Here is an 18,545-nt window from a genome sequence, read left to right as displayed (position 1 = left end):
AATTCTTTCAGCCGTTTGTCTCTATCTTTAACATTTTTTTTAATATTTTATTTGAAAACAGGCCAGGATCTCTGGACCACCTTGTATTTTGATAGCTTGCAGGCGGGGGGGTATAGGTAAGAGAAGTTATCGAAAGAGGCCCATGGGTTGAGAAAACTTTCAGTATAGTAATAGCACAAAGATATTTCTAGACAAGTAGAGAGAGTTAACTTCGTAGGATATCTTCATCCTGCTCCACCCTTCCTGTTTCTGATACATCCACTGCCGCTGACGACTGAAAGAAGCTTTGAGTACACAGAAAGAGATCGCAAAATACTTCTCAGAAGGTAAAGTGACATGTTTTATTTACAGGGAGTATATAAAATGAATAGCAAGCAGGACAGCGGCAGTCTTCTCACTGACTCGCACGTCATCCCTCCCCCGATTCGGTGCTTTGCCAGTGTCAACCATGAGCGTACAAGATAAGGTTCAGAAGATTTTACCGCTTTTTGAACATCTGACTTCATTGAGCAAGAAGCAACTTCCTACTGAGCAAAGGGACAGCAGATTGATCGGTGTTGGCGTTTTACCGCGAGGAACACTCTTTTCCTGCTTCCACGAAAAGCACCTCATCGAAGCAACCAAGCTCTTCCAAATCTTGTACAGTAAGTTCAATTTTTCACTTCTTTATACAATATTGTACCGAAACACCATTTCAAGGTGGAACTTTCTATAGTCATAAAAAAACTCAAATTCCATTTGTTTTCTACCTATTTATACATGAATATTTTTAGTCATGAACTTTCTTTTTTGGGGAGGACGGTAGTCCAGGTCGATAAGATGCTCACCTCATACCAAATGATGTTCCAAGGTGTCGCGAGTTCGATACCGATACTTTCTTGTCAGAAACTTTCCTGCTCGTAGTTAGAACAGAACAGAAACGGCTACACATGACCTTCAGGAAATGATTGCTACCACAGGGAGTCACGCATCGAGGGGTTAGCGCACCAATCTCTCGGTGTGTATAAAAAAGGCAAAATGTCGAACGATGCCGTTCGGCAATGAATTGTATGTCCCGGTCTAATTAGACCTCGTGTGACGAAAATAACCGAGGTACGATAAAAATGATCAAATAATCATTAACTTTTTTCATGCAGACCACGTCCAAAATAACGTGAAAAAAATCTAAAAACTACATTTTATGTTTCTTTGGTGGAATTCATCCAATTATTTTAAATGCGATCCTTACAAGACGCTTCACAAATTTATGGAATTTTTATTATTTTCTTGTTTGCCCGTCATAGTATCAAATACAATATTTGATAGTTCCATATTTTAAGTATGGAACTTGAAGAGTTTTCATAATTTAAAAATATATATTATATTTTTAACCTTTTTTAAAGCATATTGCAATCACATATTTTACACATGAAATTTGGTTGTAATTAAATCCAATTATTATAATTGATGCGATGCAATTATGAAGAATAGGCTCACAGAGAAACTGAAGCACGAAAAAATATTAATCTGAAGACTAAAACTTCAACCAATGTGAGCTTAAAATTCTTTGAAATTAGAAAAAAAAATTAATTTTTCAATTAAAATTTTTGAATTCTGTTCAAAACGATGTTAATAAACGTCCAGTGTTTAAATTTATATTTTCTACACTTTGACTAATATTAAAGCGTAAGTGTAAGGAGCCGTTCAAGTATTACGTCATCAATCATCGATGGGGGGATGGGGTTTCCGATTTGCTGACTTTTGATGACAAGAGGGGGAGGGGGGTTTGGATAATGCTTACGTCATCAACCCCCCTTTACGAAAATATGAAATATTTTTAATAGCATCTTACTCGGTGCGCCAAAAACGAGAAAAACCTTTCGATAGTTTGTGGGCACTTGAAGTGACATCCCCCCCCCTATTGATAAGTGGCCTACAGAGTCACTTTAGTGATCTCTAAATTTTTCGCGGATCCAAGTGATCTGAAAATGTGCCCGGGCCGCTTAAGTGCTCTGGAACTGTGCCACGCATCACTCAAGTGATCCCTAATTATATGCCGCGGATCACTTAAATAATCTGAGAATGTGCCGCGGGTAACTTGAGTGATGTAGAACCGCACTGGGGGGCACTTAAGTGCTCTAAAACTACGTCACATGTCACTCAAGGGATCTCTAAATGTGTCACGGATCGCTTAAGTGTTCTGGAACTGTGTCCCTAGTCATAAAATGTGCCACGGGCCGCTCAAATGTTGTGGAATTGTACCACGGGATGCTTAAGCGATCTGTAGATGTGCCGCTTAGTTAATTTTTTTACAAAATTAGTTTTGAGGAGGGCAGGCCGCATCAGATAACCCCCCGGGGCCATATTTGGTCCGCGGGCCTAGGGTCTTTATGCGATTTATCATTGTATGGCTTAGAGGGTATGGTAGGTCGCAATGAATTTATTAAAGATAAATTTTGCGTTCATAGCCTTCGAATGACATTGAAATCAACAGAAATTGATTATAATAACATAGAAAGGTATTTTCTTCCGAAATTTCAATTTGTAAAAAATATTTTTTTTTGCATTAAAAAAATAAATTCTCGATCGTGGGCGACCACCCCCCCCCCACCCGTGTACGTCTCTGATCCCACCAATATGCGTTAGGATTCAGAGGGGCAGAGGTAATGACGAAACTTTGCTGACAAGGGGGGGGGGTCAAAAATGGCTAAAAATTTGCTTACGTAATACTTGAACGGCCCCTAAGAAAGATTATGTGAACATTATTATTTTGTGTTGCTGTATTTTAGCAGTGCTGCATTTTGCTTGTGTTGTGACCTTTGCATATGTATTTGTGTTATAAAATCATGTTTTCTTTTTTCTCCATTTTAGAAGCCGAAGATTTCGACACTTTTCTCAAATTAGCTAACGAAGCTAGAGATATCGTCAATGAGGGCTTGTTTGCTTACGCTTTATCAGTAGCAATCATTCACAGAGATGACTGCAGAGGCATTACATTGCCTCCTATACAGGAAGTATTCCCTGATAGGTTTATTCCTGCTGAAACGATCAACTTGGCTGCCAAAGAGGCTAAAAATAAAACCGAGGTAAGCCCTTTATATCCAATTTATCTACATTTTGCAAACAACGGTTTTTTTTTATTACTAGACTGCCTCGAAGCTGATGTTTCGATTAATTTCAGTAATGGAAGCTCTTCTTTTCCTTTATGTGAATACGTCTACGCAAGTCAAAGATTGATCGTTATTGTATTCAATAACTCTCTTTTTCTTTTAGTAATAGAGAATCAGACCAATTTTGTTATTTTCAAAACAGCTGTCGTATTTCGATTCAAAAAATTTCCTTTCATTTGAGAAGTTTCCTTAAAAATTTTGTAATTCTTGTCGTGATACATAAAGCTGAATGTTAAACAAAACATTTTACGCACTTTTATGTTCGAAAACACTTGTATGCAAAGTTGAGCGATTTTAATGATCACATAAAACTAAATTTCCGCTATAAATACTGGTCACAAAAAAACTACGATGAATGAGAATGGGGGGAAAAATAGTACAGTGAACATTTTTACATACACTATATACAGTAATGCACAGTAGTTTTGTTAAAGATATACAAAGTAAAAGGATCTGCTGCATTGTGTGTGGGGTGTAATCTAAATTTTTATTTTATTTTATACTGGCATCTATTCAATTTACTAAAAAAAAATGCTATTAAAAATACTGATTTTCTTTCACTAAAAGCGAGAAAAACTCAATTAACACCATTTTTAAAGAATTATGTGCAAATACAGGGTGGGCAAAAAGTCCGTGTAGAAACTTTAAAAATTCATTTTGACCTTATTGGTTCTTGCGCCATTAAACCCGAAATCCAATCCAATCCGGTTAGCATCGCTAGGTCACGGGAATTTTTTTAAGACAGGGAAAAAATAACTAAAAAACAGCCGGTAGGTGACGTACTCAAGTCAAAGAAAAGATACGCAAATAACGAACAGAATGCCTCCAAATCGTTTAATACAGCAGTATGTGTTCCACGCGACCAGCACCACCACAGGGGATAACACATTGCAGGTGAGTCACAAATCCAGCAACGGCAGAGTGTAGCAGGTCCACATACACGGTTTACAAAGGTGAACTGATTGTGGATTAGAAGTGCTAACCGTCTCATTTGCATATTTCCACCAAAGTCGCTTGTACCATCGCCACCTATCGGCTGTTTTTAGTTATTTTTTTTCCTGTATTAAAAAAATTCCCGTGATCTTTTGCAAACTTTTTTTCATTTCGGTTATTTTTCCGGTTTTTATGAATTTTTAAAGTTTCTACAGACTTTTTTCTCACCCTGTATCTCAGGATTTCCGACATGAATATACTATTATTAAAGGAAGGGGATGGTTTAACACAATAAGAAATTCTCAAATTGCCGTAATGTTTCATTTTTTGTCCCTATATAATTTTTGATCTTCATGATAAAAATAAAATTGATACATTGCACCATATAGCTATTATGAAATTTCAACTTGAAAATAAAAAATAAAATAAGAGCAGATAATTACTGTTTGTTGTATATCTTGTAAAGACGCAATCAATGTGAATTCATAGAATAAGCAAAACGAAGAGTTCTTATACATCCACGATTTAAACTTCTTTCAGGATATTGTAGTGGAAATCGAAGATACTGGAAACATCTTGGACTCCGAATATAAATTAGCGTATTTCCGAGAAGATTTGGGATGTAATGCTCATCATTGGTACTGGCATGTTGTATACCCAGCCTACTGGGATGCTGCTTTGACTGGCAAGATCAAGGATAGGAAGGGTGAACTATTCTATTACATGCATCAGCAGATGTGTGCCAGGTAAGTCTTATTTCAAAAAAAAAACGAAAAAAAACCATGTTCGTTTGTATAAGTAGAAATGAGGAAAGAATATATTGATTAAAAGAACAAATTTTTTTGGTAAAAGAGTGTATGGACAAAAATTCATGTTTGGAGTACATCAATGAACTGCTATTAATGCTCACATAAATACTGTAGAACCTCTCTTATCTAAAAGAAAAGTTCGGATAGGAATAAATATCCCCCGTAGAAGGGCTAAAAAATAAGACATTTTAAAGCTCATAAAGGTTTAAATATTGTATAAATATTCGCTTGTTTCGTAGATACGATTTTGCATAAATCAGATTATGCATTTTTTTGCATATATTATCAGCTTATGAATTTTCACTATTCCTTTGTTCAATTCCTTCTTGACCCAAGGCAGTCTTGACAGCATCATGTGCACCCAGGCCAAGTGATTTTTCCAAGGCCCTACTTTGCTGAAAATGCTTGACTGCAAATTTATATGCTTACTCTCGAAAACTTCAACCAGATATTATTTTTGTGAAGCTACCTCTTCTCTTTAGGCCCCCGGGTGGACCCATGCATTTGAATGGCACTGCACGTACCCATCCCCCTTCTTAACCCATACGTATCTTTGAACGTGCATATGCGGAAAATTACTTTGGTTTTTCCGGATATGGGAAGTTTTACTGCATACCAATTTCACAATGTTGAACATTTTTCATTCGCAACTCTATATCGTGGTTTCTTTGTTGTTTCTTATTAGGTATGACTGCGAGAGGCTATCAAACGGACTCCAGCGTATGATTCCTTTCCACAACTTTGAAGAAAAACTTGAAGGATATGCGCCTCATTTGACTTCTCTAGTAAGTGGTCTTCATTATGCATCGCGACCTCAGGGATTCAGTCTCAGAGATCTCGTTGATGTTGACGTGCAAGATATGGAAAGATGGAGGGAAAGGGTACTGGAGGCTATTGATCTTCAGCACGTTCACGATTCCAGCAACAATGAAATTCCTCTAGACGAAGCTCGTGGAGCTGATATTTTGGGTTCTATTATTGAAGCCAACTCCGATTCGGTCAACAAAGGCTTTTATGGATCCATTCACAACTGGGGCCACGTTATGATGGCCAGAATGCATGACCCAGACGGTAGATTCCAGGTACAGTGCAATCTCACGATTATAGATTCATCCCTACTACGGAATTTGAACTGAAGAAGCCAAGTTTAATAATGTGAGCTTCAATGTTTGTTTTTTTAATCTTGAATTCCACAGGAAAACCCAGGTGTAATGAGCGATACTTCAACTTCTTTGAGAGATCCTATTTTCTACAGGTGGCATAGATTTGTCGATAATATTTTCCAGCAATACAAAGCCACTTTGCAGTCGTACAGCCAAGATCAGGTGCATATTTAAACTTGATTGTTGTTCCTCTATTAGTGTTCTCACTTTTTATATTCAGCTACTGCGTACGTGTGCATGTCCATGCGCATATAATATATTACTCTTTATATATAAATACTGTCTAATAAACTTTTGAATGTATTTTCTCGCGGCGTTTTTAAAAACTACCAACACTCGAGTACAAGAAGTTTCCACTAGGAATAAATTCAGCCGTTATATTCTTTTCAGTTATAATGTCAATTATCATGATTCTTTTCAGTTGAGTTTTGAAGGCGTAGAAGTTGTCAGTGCCACTGTCAATGCCAAAACTACCAACATTGTCAACACATTCATAAAGGATGACGAACTCGATCTGTCCAACGGTATCAATTTTGGAACGAAGAATAAAGTGAAGGTAATGATTTTCTTCATTATCGTATAAAACTCCATGTTAAAAAAAACTCAATAACGAATACAGAATCAACAAAAATGTTATGTACTTACAATGTTATATGCATTTTCAGTTGAAGGGTAAAAATGGTAAACAATGCTAGTGCTAAAAAAATGCAAACACTGTTTTTCACGTTCAAGTGTCAAGTGTCAAATGAGCAAAGCTTTATAATGTTGTCAACGTGAAAAGTGCCTGGTAGTCCTCTAGTGGTTCGAAAGAGCATGTAAAGAGGTCGCAAATGTTATCACCCCTACGGGCTGCAAAAATAGTTTTGTTTTTTTTTCGATTTCCCAATATTTTCTCTTTTGGTACTTACAGTGTTTACTACTTTTAGCCTTCAGTTATTGCTTCATATGCAAAGCCGTATATAGATCATAAAGTCCTATCAAGAGTCATGAGTCAGAAGTGGGCTGGTATTACTAAAGTTTTCCAAAATCATTTTCAGTTCTGGATTTAATTTTGTGTGATTTATCTTTCCCCTTCATTAATTACGATCAGCTCTTCATCTACTATCATTTCGGCCTCCACTGATTTTTATTGAAACCATTTCGATGTTTACTTTATCGTCGCGTAATTGCTTTCAGGCTTTACCTGTTCACCAAATGCATTGGCGGTTGCCATGACATCACTGTCTCTAATAACTTCTTTTAGAGAGAGATGTCGGCGCGAAGTGCTCGAATTTTCTAGCATCGATCTGTATTTACTCTTTCCATTACCCGCTTACGGTGAAACGTTTGCACAAACTATTTATGTATACATTAAAAAAATATTTCGCTATAATTTTTTTTCCTTTAGGTTAGGTACCACCATTTGGACCATGAACCATTCTCCGTCAGCGTTAATGTTGACAACAAATCTGGTGCACCAAAACAAGCCACGGTAAGAATTTTCTTAGGCCCTAAGTATGACGAGCTTGGAAATCGTCTGGCTCCTGATGAGCAACGCAGACTTTTCATCGAGTTAGACAAGTTCCATAAGGAATGTAAGTTAAAATCCAATATATATAATACATGTATTTGTATATGCAACCAGAAAGTACCAGAAGTCCAATACCGCTATACTGAAAGTGTATATGTTACGGTAAATATGATGAATCCGTCGAATATGCATAGTCACTGACCTATCGCATTTACCGTAACATATACACTAAAAAGATAACATATACACGTAAAAGATAAAGAAGGCATGCAATTACGGGGTCAACTCTGAGCCAAAAATTACACTATTAAATCTTTTTGAATGCGGTGCCACGATTCAACTTCCACTTAGTACACTGTTTCGGTTCCCTTCGGTTATCAAGATATATGTTATCTTACAGTTAATGTCTGGAACGTGACTTTTCAATTCGTCACAATCATTGGCGTACGCAAAGAGGGGGGAGGGGTTTTGGGTTCTAACCCCCCCCCCCAAGCCGAAATTATAGTGTTATTTTGCAGGAAAAAACGTAACCCCCCCCCCCTCCCGAGAAAATTCTGCGTACGCCTATGGTCACAATGATCGTAAGGAATGGAGAGGCCATATAACGGTCATTTACAACCGTGCAGTCACACATTTACCACCAAACCAAAACGTAGCTCCCACTCTGTTCCAAAGAGGTATATAAGCGGTTAACGAAATCACGCTGGGTAAAAAGGGAAGAAAGAAAAAATAATAAAAAATAAATGAAATAAAAATTAAAAAAAAAATTCAGTATTTGTTGCAGTGGAAATCGTATCGAACTTTACTGTCCATTGTTTCAGATATTACTGAAGTAATTACCCCCCCCCCCCCTCCTTTACATATACAAATGAAAAATGTGAAAAAACAACAAATGATCAATTCTAAGAATTATACGCAGACAAACACGCAAAAATACCGGAAACCTGTCATATCAGCGAGGAATTCAAATCAAGTCTACTCTTGCTCAAGAAGAGTTTCAAGAATGAAGACAGTGAAAATCACAAACACTGCACCATTCTTCATTTTGAAAAATGAATTACTCGCTGAAATAGAAAGAATATTAAACATGGATCAAAACAGAATTAGACATATATCAGAAAATCAGTGGAAATCAAGATGAACATCACTGTCCCAATAGAGAAAAGACCTTTCAACGGATCCATTATAAAGACCCTCGTGGTTCAGAGTCTGTGCATGTGTCACCGTCATTATTGAGCAATACTTCTTGTTGGGCTCTTGGCACTATTATTTTGTCCTGATTGTCATTGATAAATTTCATCAGGATGAATGTCTTGTCACGAATTTCTTTGTTACTGAGAATCATAGGTGGAGATAGACTTGAAAGTCTGGGGGGGGCATGATGATGATGTCAATTCACATATACGTAAATACATTAGATCAGTAGGCTTCACCTTTGACGCTGAGGGGGGGGGGGCGAATCTCCGCCCATGCTGAGGATAGATTTTTCTCAAGCTATGTTATCTTCTGTTGGGTTATGTAGGTGAAGTCGTTGAGTAACTGGACACTCTGTGGTGAGGTGTAACATGCTGCCCACTTACCCACATTGACATCTCTCAGACCTTCGGTGGAATCTATGTGGATATGTGGGGAAGGGGCCATGTTCTCAGAAGAACTGTACCTCCTCTTTTGTCCATTTAAGATTTTTAAACTTCACTTCGAAGATCTTCCTTCCAGTCTTAGTGCTGTGTATCCATCTATACTGCCACTGATTCAGAAGTTTCTTCTCCAGTTTTTTCATTGCCCATGATTTGGGATGAAATAACAAGAAGTCACTATCTATTCTTTTAGTGGCATCTTTGGCCAGACAGTCACCCAGCTCATTGCCTACTTTACTAGTATGTGCCTGAACCCAACGTAGGTGGACATGAGAATTGTTGCACAAAATATTCCTTAGTTCCTTATTTGTTTTGCCATTTCATGTTCAGATAAAGGGTTCTTGATTGCCATAATTGATGACCGAATCAGAACATTGTTACACATTTACTGAAAGGCTATTCATGTCAAGACTATGGAGAAGGTTTTTGTATGACGACAAAGGTCATGAATGCAAAATTCCTCAATGGTTCATCAACTTCATTCAGTTGGTGATAATATGGAATCCAAGAAAAAATCCAAATAAATTGACCAGCAAACTAGTACTTAACAGATTGAACGTGAATGGGTTGCCTTGAGACGTCAAGTGGCATAGCACAAACTTTTCTTTTTAAGAATTCATAATAAATGTTACATATCAATTGAAAGATTTTTATGAAGAATAGTTGTTTTGTGGAAAGTTTAGTTGTGTTAAAAAATGTATGTGAATTTCTTATATTCTTCTTCACATAGCATAATTTTTCTTTATTAATGACTGCTGTGTAATATGCATATTATACACAATATCTTCATCATTAGGTTCCTGTTAAATACGAGTATCATCACGTTAAATTGAATACTGCTCTTATAAAATTTCAGTTTTTCCTTCTTCGGTTTAACACTACTGTATATTCTGTCCTACGCAAATTGCATTAAAATCCGTAGATTAGTGTGTCATAATTAAAAATACCTACTAATTCTCAGATTCTGCTGGTATAAGTTAATTTAAAATAATAATTTATAGCTTATAAGGTTTACGCGGCAACCAAGTAAGAATTTATTTCACATTTCGCGATAAGTATTTAAGCCGTTATACATATATGACCAGACTATTTTAGATTGTTACACTTGTATAAACGAATAATTTATTTTTAAAAGGTTTAATAGATATACATTAAGAAGTTCTCTTCAATATTAGTTGATTGTTGCAATGTTTTTCATTTGATAGTGGATTTTTCTGTCAATTTCTTCGTCTCTCAATTTACTGTCATGTTCAAATTTTTTTTATATTTTTGCGATGTGGTGTCTGTGTGTGTGTGAATAAAAAACCAATTTTGTTTTTAAAACAATGTTTAGTGGCTCCAGGAAAGAACACTATCAGCAGAAACGCTATCGACTCGAGCGTTACTTTGTCGCACACGTACACTTTCGATGAACTGAGAGAAGGAAAGGGAGTTTCAGAGAATGCTTCTGAATTCTGCAGCTGTGGCTGGCCTGAGCACATGCTCATCCCTAGAGGACATCACAAGGGCATGGAATATGAACTCTTTGTTATGCTCACAGATTATTCGGTTGATAACGTAAGTATAACCTGAATGCTTAAAGAGCATTTCTCGTTCTCTATTATCCATCTTTTTAAACATGAGAGAAGTTCGAGACAAATCACATTAAATTCGTTTTGTACAAAAACATTTCAAAACGAATTCAAAAAATGCGTGTATAAAACAGCAAACAAAAACACAATCGACAGTAAATTTTTCTAAATGCTATATACAAAGTGACAAAGCTATGACAGTTTAACTTGTTCCTCTTGAATGTCAAAATCTACATCGTCCATTGAAATAAATAATTCAATTCACTCGGCATTCATTATGATTTGTTTCGTGAACGTATTTATACTAAAATAAAATACTTCAGTGTATTTTTTTCCAGTCCTATTTCAGTTCGGTAAAACGAAATAATTTAATCTAGAACCAACCATCGAGCAACTATCTAATAAGTAAAAATTTCAGATAATCGTATGCTAACATTACCGGAGCATATTATTCAGGAGTAACAAAACAAAGTTGACAATCTTAGGAGCTTGTGAATTAGCAAATAACATATTTTTTATATACATATACCGAGTCTATAGTAATATTCTTGAGAGAATTAGGAAAATTGAATTCAAGTACATTATTTTTGTCTTGAAATACATATTTTCTAACGTAATTCAATGTCGAAATTGTTCTCGTCATTAAAATCATTGAACGCATTCTCACGAACTTAGAAGGGAGTGAAATGTTTTCTCTGTTGGTACAGAGACCAATCAGTGTAGTGAAACTAACTCATGCAAAAATAGGAGTTTCCCATCATTATGAGAATCAAACGTGAAGCACACAACGAATAGTTTATTTTTATTTCTCGAAACAAATAAAACGATATTTTAAGATGAAGTAAAATTTATTCGTTTTTTTTTTTCGATCTTGATGAGAATTTTACAATTGCCCAGCTTCTCACCGGTGTTTCGATAGTTATGAACGCATGATACTGGACTCGAAAAAAGTTTGTTTTTGTCAGAATTTCTTTAAATTTATGTTTTGAAGCCAGATAAAATATACATTTTTTTTTCTCTTTCTTAAAAATGAATCATTTTCCTGCAATAATGTATCAAGTCAGACATACAGCATATATTGATACGAAAAAAACATACATTTACCCCTTACGTCGAAGCACATTCACTAAAATAATCGCTTCACCTCTTTTCGAAAAACAAGGGAACTTTTGAAACATATGTGATGATTTAAAGTTCCTTCAACTTGTGGCGTATTGCTGTTTCTAAGTATTTCTATTTTCTAGAAATTGATTTCCCCCATCCGATAGACTATAAATCATTCGTTGGTGAGTTTTGAAGAATAGTCCATAGCATTTTCTAAACAAAACCAAATAAAGTGAAACTCGGAAATGCGTTAAAAAACAATACGTTCTCTGTTGTCACATTACTTTGTGTAGATATATATTGAAATTGCTTTCGGTATATTTCAAAAAAGAACAAATCCCAGAAACTCGTTCTCCCCTATTTTTTATTTTACAAAAAAAAAAAAAACAATCACGGGGGGGATTATAAAAATAATAAATTATATACATATTTACACCTCAGCTAGCTACAATCCGATACTTTACATTGACAGATTTCATTCACATTTACATTCACACATTTAAAAAACTGGGTAACGTTTTCAGAAAAATGATTGATCTGTTAAAATTCCAGTTTGACGCTATTGGTATTTTTCGATGACAAATATCAAGGTAACGACTTACAAATAGCTTTTAATTGAAAATGATTTCATTGTACTACATACTGCATAAGATTTCAGGATAACATTGAACTTGAATTTTTAGATTCAATATTTGTACTCTTATATAATTAGGAGAAACAAATAATAGAAGAGTTCATAGAAGTACGGAATCACAACATATCGTGTGTTTTCAACAAAAATAAACATTTCAGTAATTTTCGTAAACATTTCTTAATTTCCTCAGTTTCTTAATTTTAAAACTCTTCATTTTATGTAATTTATGAGTTTATAGAATTTTATAATGTGTTTTCCGTCTCTTTTGCAGCCCGAGGGAGCTGGCGTTAAGACTGTGTGCGCAGATGCGGTCAGTTATTGTGGTGCCAAAGACCAGAAATATCCTGATTTGAAACCAATGGGCTTCCCGTTCGATAGACCAATTCTTGCCAGAACAGCAGCCGAGTTCCTGACTAAGAATATGACACTTACTGATGTCAAGATCAAGTTCCTTGGTTAAAAAAAATTTCGGATTTCCTTCATTCCAGTCGATAAGCGAAGCATAACAATGTCTCTTATATATAGATTATTTTGGGACATCCGTAAAGACAATATTATGACACATACAATGCTCAAATAAAATCCGCTTAAAAAAGTAATCAACGAATATGGAATTATGTATTTCACGTAACAAGCTGTATTTCCGTAGTTCTATTTTCTGACATATTTTCTTAGTGTTTACTTATTTCCGGCATCCGAATAAAATATTTTTCTCGGTATATCCAGACTGTGTTCAATGAAACCAATTCGTCTCTTTATTACGATATTTTCACTCGATGTAGATATGATTAAGTAGATATGAATTCGCATAAAAATATCAGATATAAGATATTAATCATCAAAATGGGATTCACATGCAAGCACGTTCCAGGAAGGAATTTCTCTAGAACCTTCGTGAATAAACAAACAACTATCATATGATAGGAGTTACACAATGCATATAAATATTTTATGCAGTGCCATTTCAGCATCATTGCTTCAAACATATCGAACAGACACGAAAACGTTAGAAGGTTAGATTGAAACGGATATGATTGTCATAATTTGTGTGCAAAAAATGATGTGTGAAACTTTATTATAATATCTTGAATAAATTTCTAATGATTATAAAATTTAAAAACAAGCAAAAAAACTTTATTAAAAAATAAATATTTATACATTAATAAAAATATTTAAGGTGAAAAATTCATATTTTCAATTGCACATTAAAATGATCATCTATATATGTTAAAAAAGTTTATTCCACAATGATTCCATCAATCCCTGGACGCCAACACGAATTATGGCTTCGTTCACCTTGTTGCACTACGATCATTACACATATAATGGCACGTGATTTAAAAACCCGTGAGAAATTTTATAATGTGGTGAAAACTGTTGATACTAATTACCTGGGTCGTGTGACTGACAAAACTAATGCGTCAACATAAACATGCTGTGTGTATCTAAGCGTAGATAATGGAGCGAAATAGAGAAAACGAAAATGCTTGTAGTCTGCAAACCATCGAGACTTCAATTTAGGAGGGAAAATAAAAATCATTCGCATAAACTTTAAGTCTCATGTTGTAGTGCATATTGCGTTAAATTCTTAGGCCGGATTCATACTGGCGCGATACGGCAAGCGTCGCATCATGTAACTCGACGCCGGATTGATTAAAAAACTTGTAATTCAGGTTTTTAACCAATCCGCGTCGAGTTTCATGCTGCATCGTTTACCGTATCGTGCCAGTGTGAACTCTGCCGTATAGATACACGTTCTTCAAGTCTTTTCTACGTCATCCGTGTAACATCGGTTGGCACACACACAATACAAAGCTTTTTTTTTTTTTTTGAACCAAATAACTTATTATATTTTCACCACCGAAAACAACGAACGATGCACTTGATGTAATTTGGAAGTTAAAAAAAATTCCATATAATATGAGCTTCTATAAAATACATATAAAAGTCGGTGCCGAAAATCTGGCATCGGTACCTGAACCTGGGACTCAGAGTGCTTGATGAAACTCCAAGCAAAATAAAATTTTTCTTTCAAAATAAAACTTCGAGTTTTCAATTTAGCCAAGAGTAGTGATATCCAACATAGTTTAATTAGAATAAAGGAGTTTAATCTTGTCTGGTACGAAATGAAGATGCTTCACTTCACTGGCCGTCTAAAAGACGGGTCTATTCAAAGAGGCAATTAGCTAGTATTTTACCTCCTTATACGACCACCCTTTGGAGAGGCAAGATATACTAAAGACGTTTGTTGTAACACACCCATGTGTGATGATGTTTGTCCCCTATTGTTTTTGAAAGATAAATAAAGAATTCCAGATGAATCCGCCCCGAACAGAACGCCTTGAAATCTTCAAAGGATGTAAGGTGGCGGTGCATCTGGTTCATGTCAGTATTTTACCTCCGGAGCGGGTTGTGTCGAGAAATTGTGTTTTATTTGTGGAACAAATACGATAAAATGTAAAAATTTTATCTATGAAACAAATGTGTTAAAGCTACCATCTACCTTCTAAATCAGAAATGAGAAATCGGGAAATTGAGTGAACATGCGTTTAAGGGGTGTCACGACCTCTGAGGCTTCAAAATGTCGATTTTTAAAAAATGACTAAAAATTATTTTATTTAATTGCAAATCAAATGCAAAAAATTTCATGCCAATCGGTTAACTGGTTCTCTCAGAATTTAAGAAAGAAATAATGTGAATGGCAGAGCGTTGACAAAACAAATTTTGAACGTGTTTTCTAAGATAAAATTATAACTTACATAAAAAATATTCATAAAAAAAACGTACTTCGTAATATTCAGTTTCATAGTTTCGAAAATATTGCTCTTATTACTTACCGCAGGCTAGCTTGTGGGCCAGCTTTCACCATCTTCGTGTGACTTCTGACGCCAGTGTTACCGCTACAGCGAATCGCGGTCCCTATGCCATTTTTTAACGATTAGACGTCACTTTGAACAGAAAACTAGTTTCGACACTCTAAGATGGAGGACGATGAGTCCCGCCCGGCAGGGTCGTCTTAAGAGCATCGTGGGTTCCCGGGCCAAATGATTTTTCTGAGAACAAAGCCGATAAATTTTCAAAAATTTTAACCGTTTCTCATTTCTGTGAGGCCCCTCTTTCCTTGAGGGCCCTGGGCCGTGCCCGAGTAGACCCATGCGTTAAGACGGCACTGCCACCCGGTTATATAGGCGCCCTTACCCGCAGTCAATCGGTAGCCACTATGATATGTATCTCCCTTTCCCAATTTCCAATCACGTAACTTTGTGGATTCGCATACTCTTACACACAAATTCCACTCAATCAACTTGCCTCGATATCCTGTACTGGCATCTGGCTAGCATGTCAATCGCTGCTAAATCATGGAAGTTTTCGAACAGTCATAAGAAATTTGTTTCAGACTGTAGAGAGAAAGGGCTCAAAAGAGTTCTTGTATGCAAAAACGACAATGGTGTGACGTAATAAGTACAACCATTTGGGAGGCACGCAGTACCCAACCAAGTCAAAACAAGCATTGCCATAGCATACTTTTCTGGAAGCAACTTTAAGTACTTTGGAGACCCTCATATCTCCGTATTGAACTTGGCATATCTAGAGCATTTTGCAAATTCAATTAAACTTCTGAACTTCATGCTTTTATAATTTGTAAATCTTGATAAATTTGAACTCAAAAGTTTCGTCATTTTGACACTGTCTGACTCACTCACTCACCGATCATCTAAAATCCCACTAGAATACAAAGCAAGAGGAGATTAAAAAATTCGGAAAAAATTTCTCTCAAGACCAGAAACACGAGAAAATTCGGGATAACGTAGAACCTCTCGATACACCCATGGGACCGAAAATTTTGTCCGCTAACGGGGAGGTACGATGTACAGTAGAACCTCGTTTATACGACTTTCATATTTATACGACGTTTGACTTCGGTCGCAATTAGTTCCTATAAATGTTTATGTTGAAATGTAACTATATGTTACCGTGTGTGTGTAAAAGTGAACACCAGCGCAGTGGTTATATATAATCACCAATTGCCTCAATGAAGAAAGCTTGTGATTTGAAATTTCACTACATTTTTCTCTTTCACCTGCGATTATAAATAATTCTTAAATTAAAATTGAAAGTGTGGTAAATATGGAAAAATTTATAACCTTTCTTCTCTTCATTAAACTAATTAATTATTTTTACCCGTACATATGTGCACTACACGTATTTTGCAATAAAAATTGAATTAAATTAAAATAAGTGTGAAGAAGATAAAAACAATCATAACAAAATTATCAATCTTGTAATGTTCTTACGTATTAACATGTGCAAACAAAACTGACATCGCCATTTTGAATCAGCATTCTGGACCATAGTTACGTTCCGTTAATCAAGTAATTGATTGCCGGTTTATAATATTTACCGATACAAACATTGGGATTATTCATAATCACCGTTGAATTTGATAAATTCTCGATAAATGGACAAAATTAATAAATTATAATTTAGAAAAAAATTAGAGTTTGTTTGATTTCATCTCCGCTATCGAGAGTATCCGCTAACGGGGACATTAAAGTACTATTCCACGGGACTGGGGGATCAGAAAAGTGTCCGCTAACGGGAGGTGTCCGTTGACGGGGAGTGTTCGTTAGGGGAGGTTCCACTGTATTACCAAGTTTCAGCAAAAAACAATGCCAAATGATTACAAGATTGCCAAATATAGTTGAAATTGTTCAAAACTTGCCGAAGACTTGGGAGTTTGCTTTGACGGACGTATATTTTCTCTTTCTGCTGAGCGACCGAGAGTTAAGATTTGGTAGCCAATCCAAGTGGTATCCTCGGTCAGCGTGATATTTTATCCTCTGAATACGTCACCCATAGCGTGTCGAAATGCGTTAGGAGTTTTGTATTTTTCCTTGTACAGGGTGGGCAAAAAGTCCGTAGAAACTTTAAAACTTCATAAAAACTAGAAAAATAACAGAAATAAAAAACGGTTTGCAGGGTTAACATCGCTAGGTCACGGGAATTTTTTTTACAGGATAAAAACTAAAAAAACAGCCGATAGGTGGTGCTGGTACGAGCGACTTCGGTGGAAATATGCAAATGAGATGATTATAAGAACTTGCGCTCCTAATCGACAAGCAGGTATGTGGATCTGCTGCACTCTACCGTTGCTGGATTTGTGACTCGCCTGCAACGTGTTATCCCCTGTGGTGGTGGTCATGTGTAACACATACTGCTGTAAAACGATTTTGAGGCATTCTGTTCGTTATTTGCGTATCTTTTGTTTGACTTGAGTACGTCAGCGCCACCTATCAGCTGTTTTTTAGTTATTTTTTCCCAGCCTTAAAAAAAATTCCCGTTGTACAATAACTAAAAAGTTACACATTATAAATAACACATTGCAGGCGAGTCACAAATCCAGCAACAGCAGAGTGCAGCAGGTCCACATACACGGTTTACAACGGTGAACTGATTGTAAGTTTTTATAACCATGTCATTTGCATATTTCCACCGAAGTCGCCCGTACCGGCGCCACCTATCAGCTGTTTTTTGAGTTTTTTTTCTGTCAAAAAAAATTCCTGTGACCTAGCGATGCTAACCCTGCAAACAATTTTTATTTCGGTTATTTTTCCGGTTTTTATGAATTTTTAAAGTTTCTACGCGCGCGCGGACTTTTTGCCCATCCTGTATTTGTCTTTTTCGTTGGTGATTTTTCTGAGTATTATTAAGCAAAGTTTACCCACTCTTCCAAATTTCATATACAGACTGTGGAAGGCATGATGAATTCCCAAAAAAAAATCAGTACCAAAAGTCGCCGAGGAGAGTTTTTGTGCTGCAATCACGTACGCGCTATGCATATCTAGATAGATTATGCAAATCGCCTAGTGCGTACGTGACAGCAGCACCACTTATTCCTTTTTAGAAGAAAGAAGAGAGAACAATCAGTCAGTTAGCAGTTCTTTGATTTCCTTTATGCATTTTGATTTGTGCTTAAAGCCATGACCCCACTCGTCTCAAGCTGGCCAAATACGTTCCCCTGGCAAGGAGTGTGG

The 18,545-nt window shown here is 36.1% G+C and overlaps 1 protein-coding gene across 1 annotated transcript; it reads left to right on the top strand.

Moving 5' to 3' along the window:
- Window positions 1-398: 398 nt before the first annotated feature.
- Window positions 399-13,229, top strand: LOC149080236 (hemocyanin G chain-like). Its single transcript, XM_089239315.1, has 9 exons — window positions 399-644; window positions 2,851-3,065; window positions 4,623-4,828; window positions 5,577-5,973; window positions 6,088-6,216; window positions 6,476-6,610; window positions 7,442-7,628; window positions 10,535-10,758; window positions 12,782-13,229. Exons 1-9 carry the CDS (start codon window positions 449-451, stop codon window positions 12,968-12,970), a joined length of 1,878 nt encoding a protein of 625 aa, XP_089095441.1. The 5' UTR covers window positions 399-448; the 3' UTR covers window positions 12,971-13,229.
- The last annotated feature ends 5,316 nt before the right edge of the window (window positions 13,230-18,545 follow it).

The sequence above is a fragment of the Pholcus phalangioides genome, unplaced genomic scaffold (genome assembly GCF_987345545.1).
Source record: "Pholcus phalangioides strain wild (caught in Gottingen) unplaced genomic scaffold, Ppha-v1.0 ptg000011l_1, whole genome shotgun sequence".
NCBI classification, from domain to species: domain Eukaryota; kingdom Metazoa; phylum Arthropoda; class Arachnida; order Araneae; family Pholcidae; genus Pholcus; species Pholcus phalangioides.
This window is presented reverse-complemented; position numbering and strand designations above follow the sequence as displayed.

Excerpts from the sequence above, each read along its gene's own strand:
- LOC149080236 (XM_089239315.1), top strand. The coding sequence starts at position 449 with ATGAGCGTACAAGATAAGGTTCAGAAGATTTTACCGCTTTTTGAACAT. Across the intron at positions 3,066-4,622 it reads AGGCTAAAAATAAAACCGAG|GATATTGTAGTGGAAATCGA; the intron begins GTAAGCCCTTTA and ends AACTTCTTTCAG. Across the intron at positions 10,759-12,781 it reads CAGATTATTCGGTTGATAAC|CCCGAGGGAGCTGGCGTTAA; the intron begins GTAAGTATAACC and ends TCTCTTTTGCAG.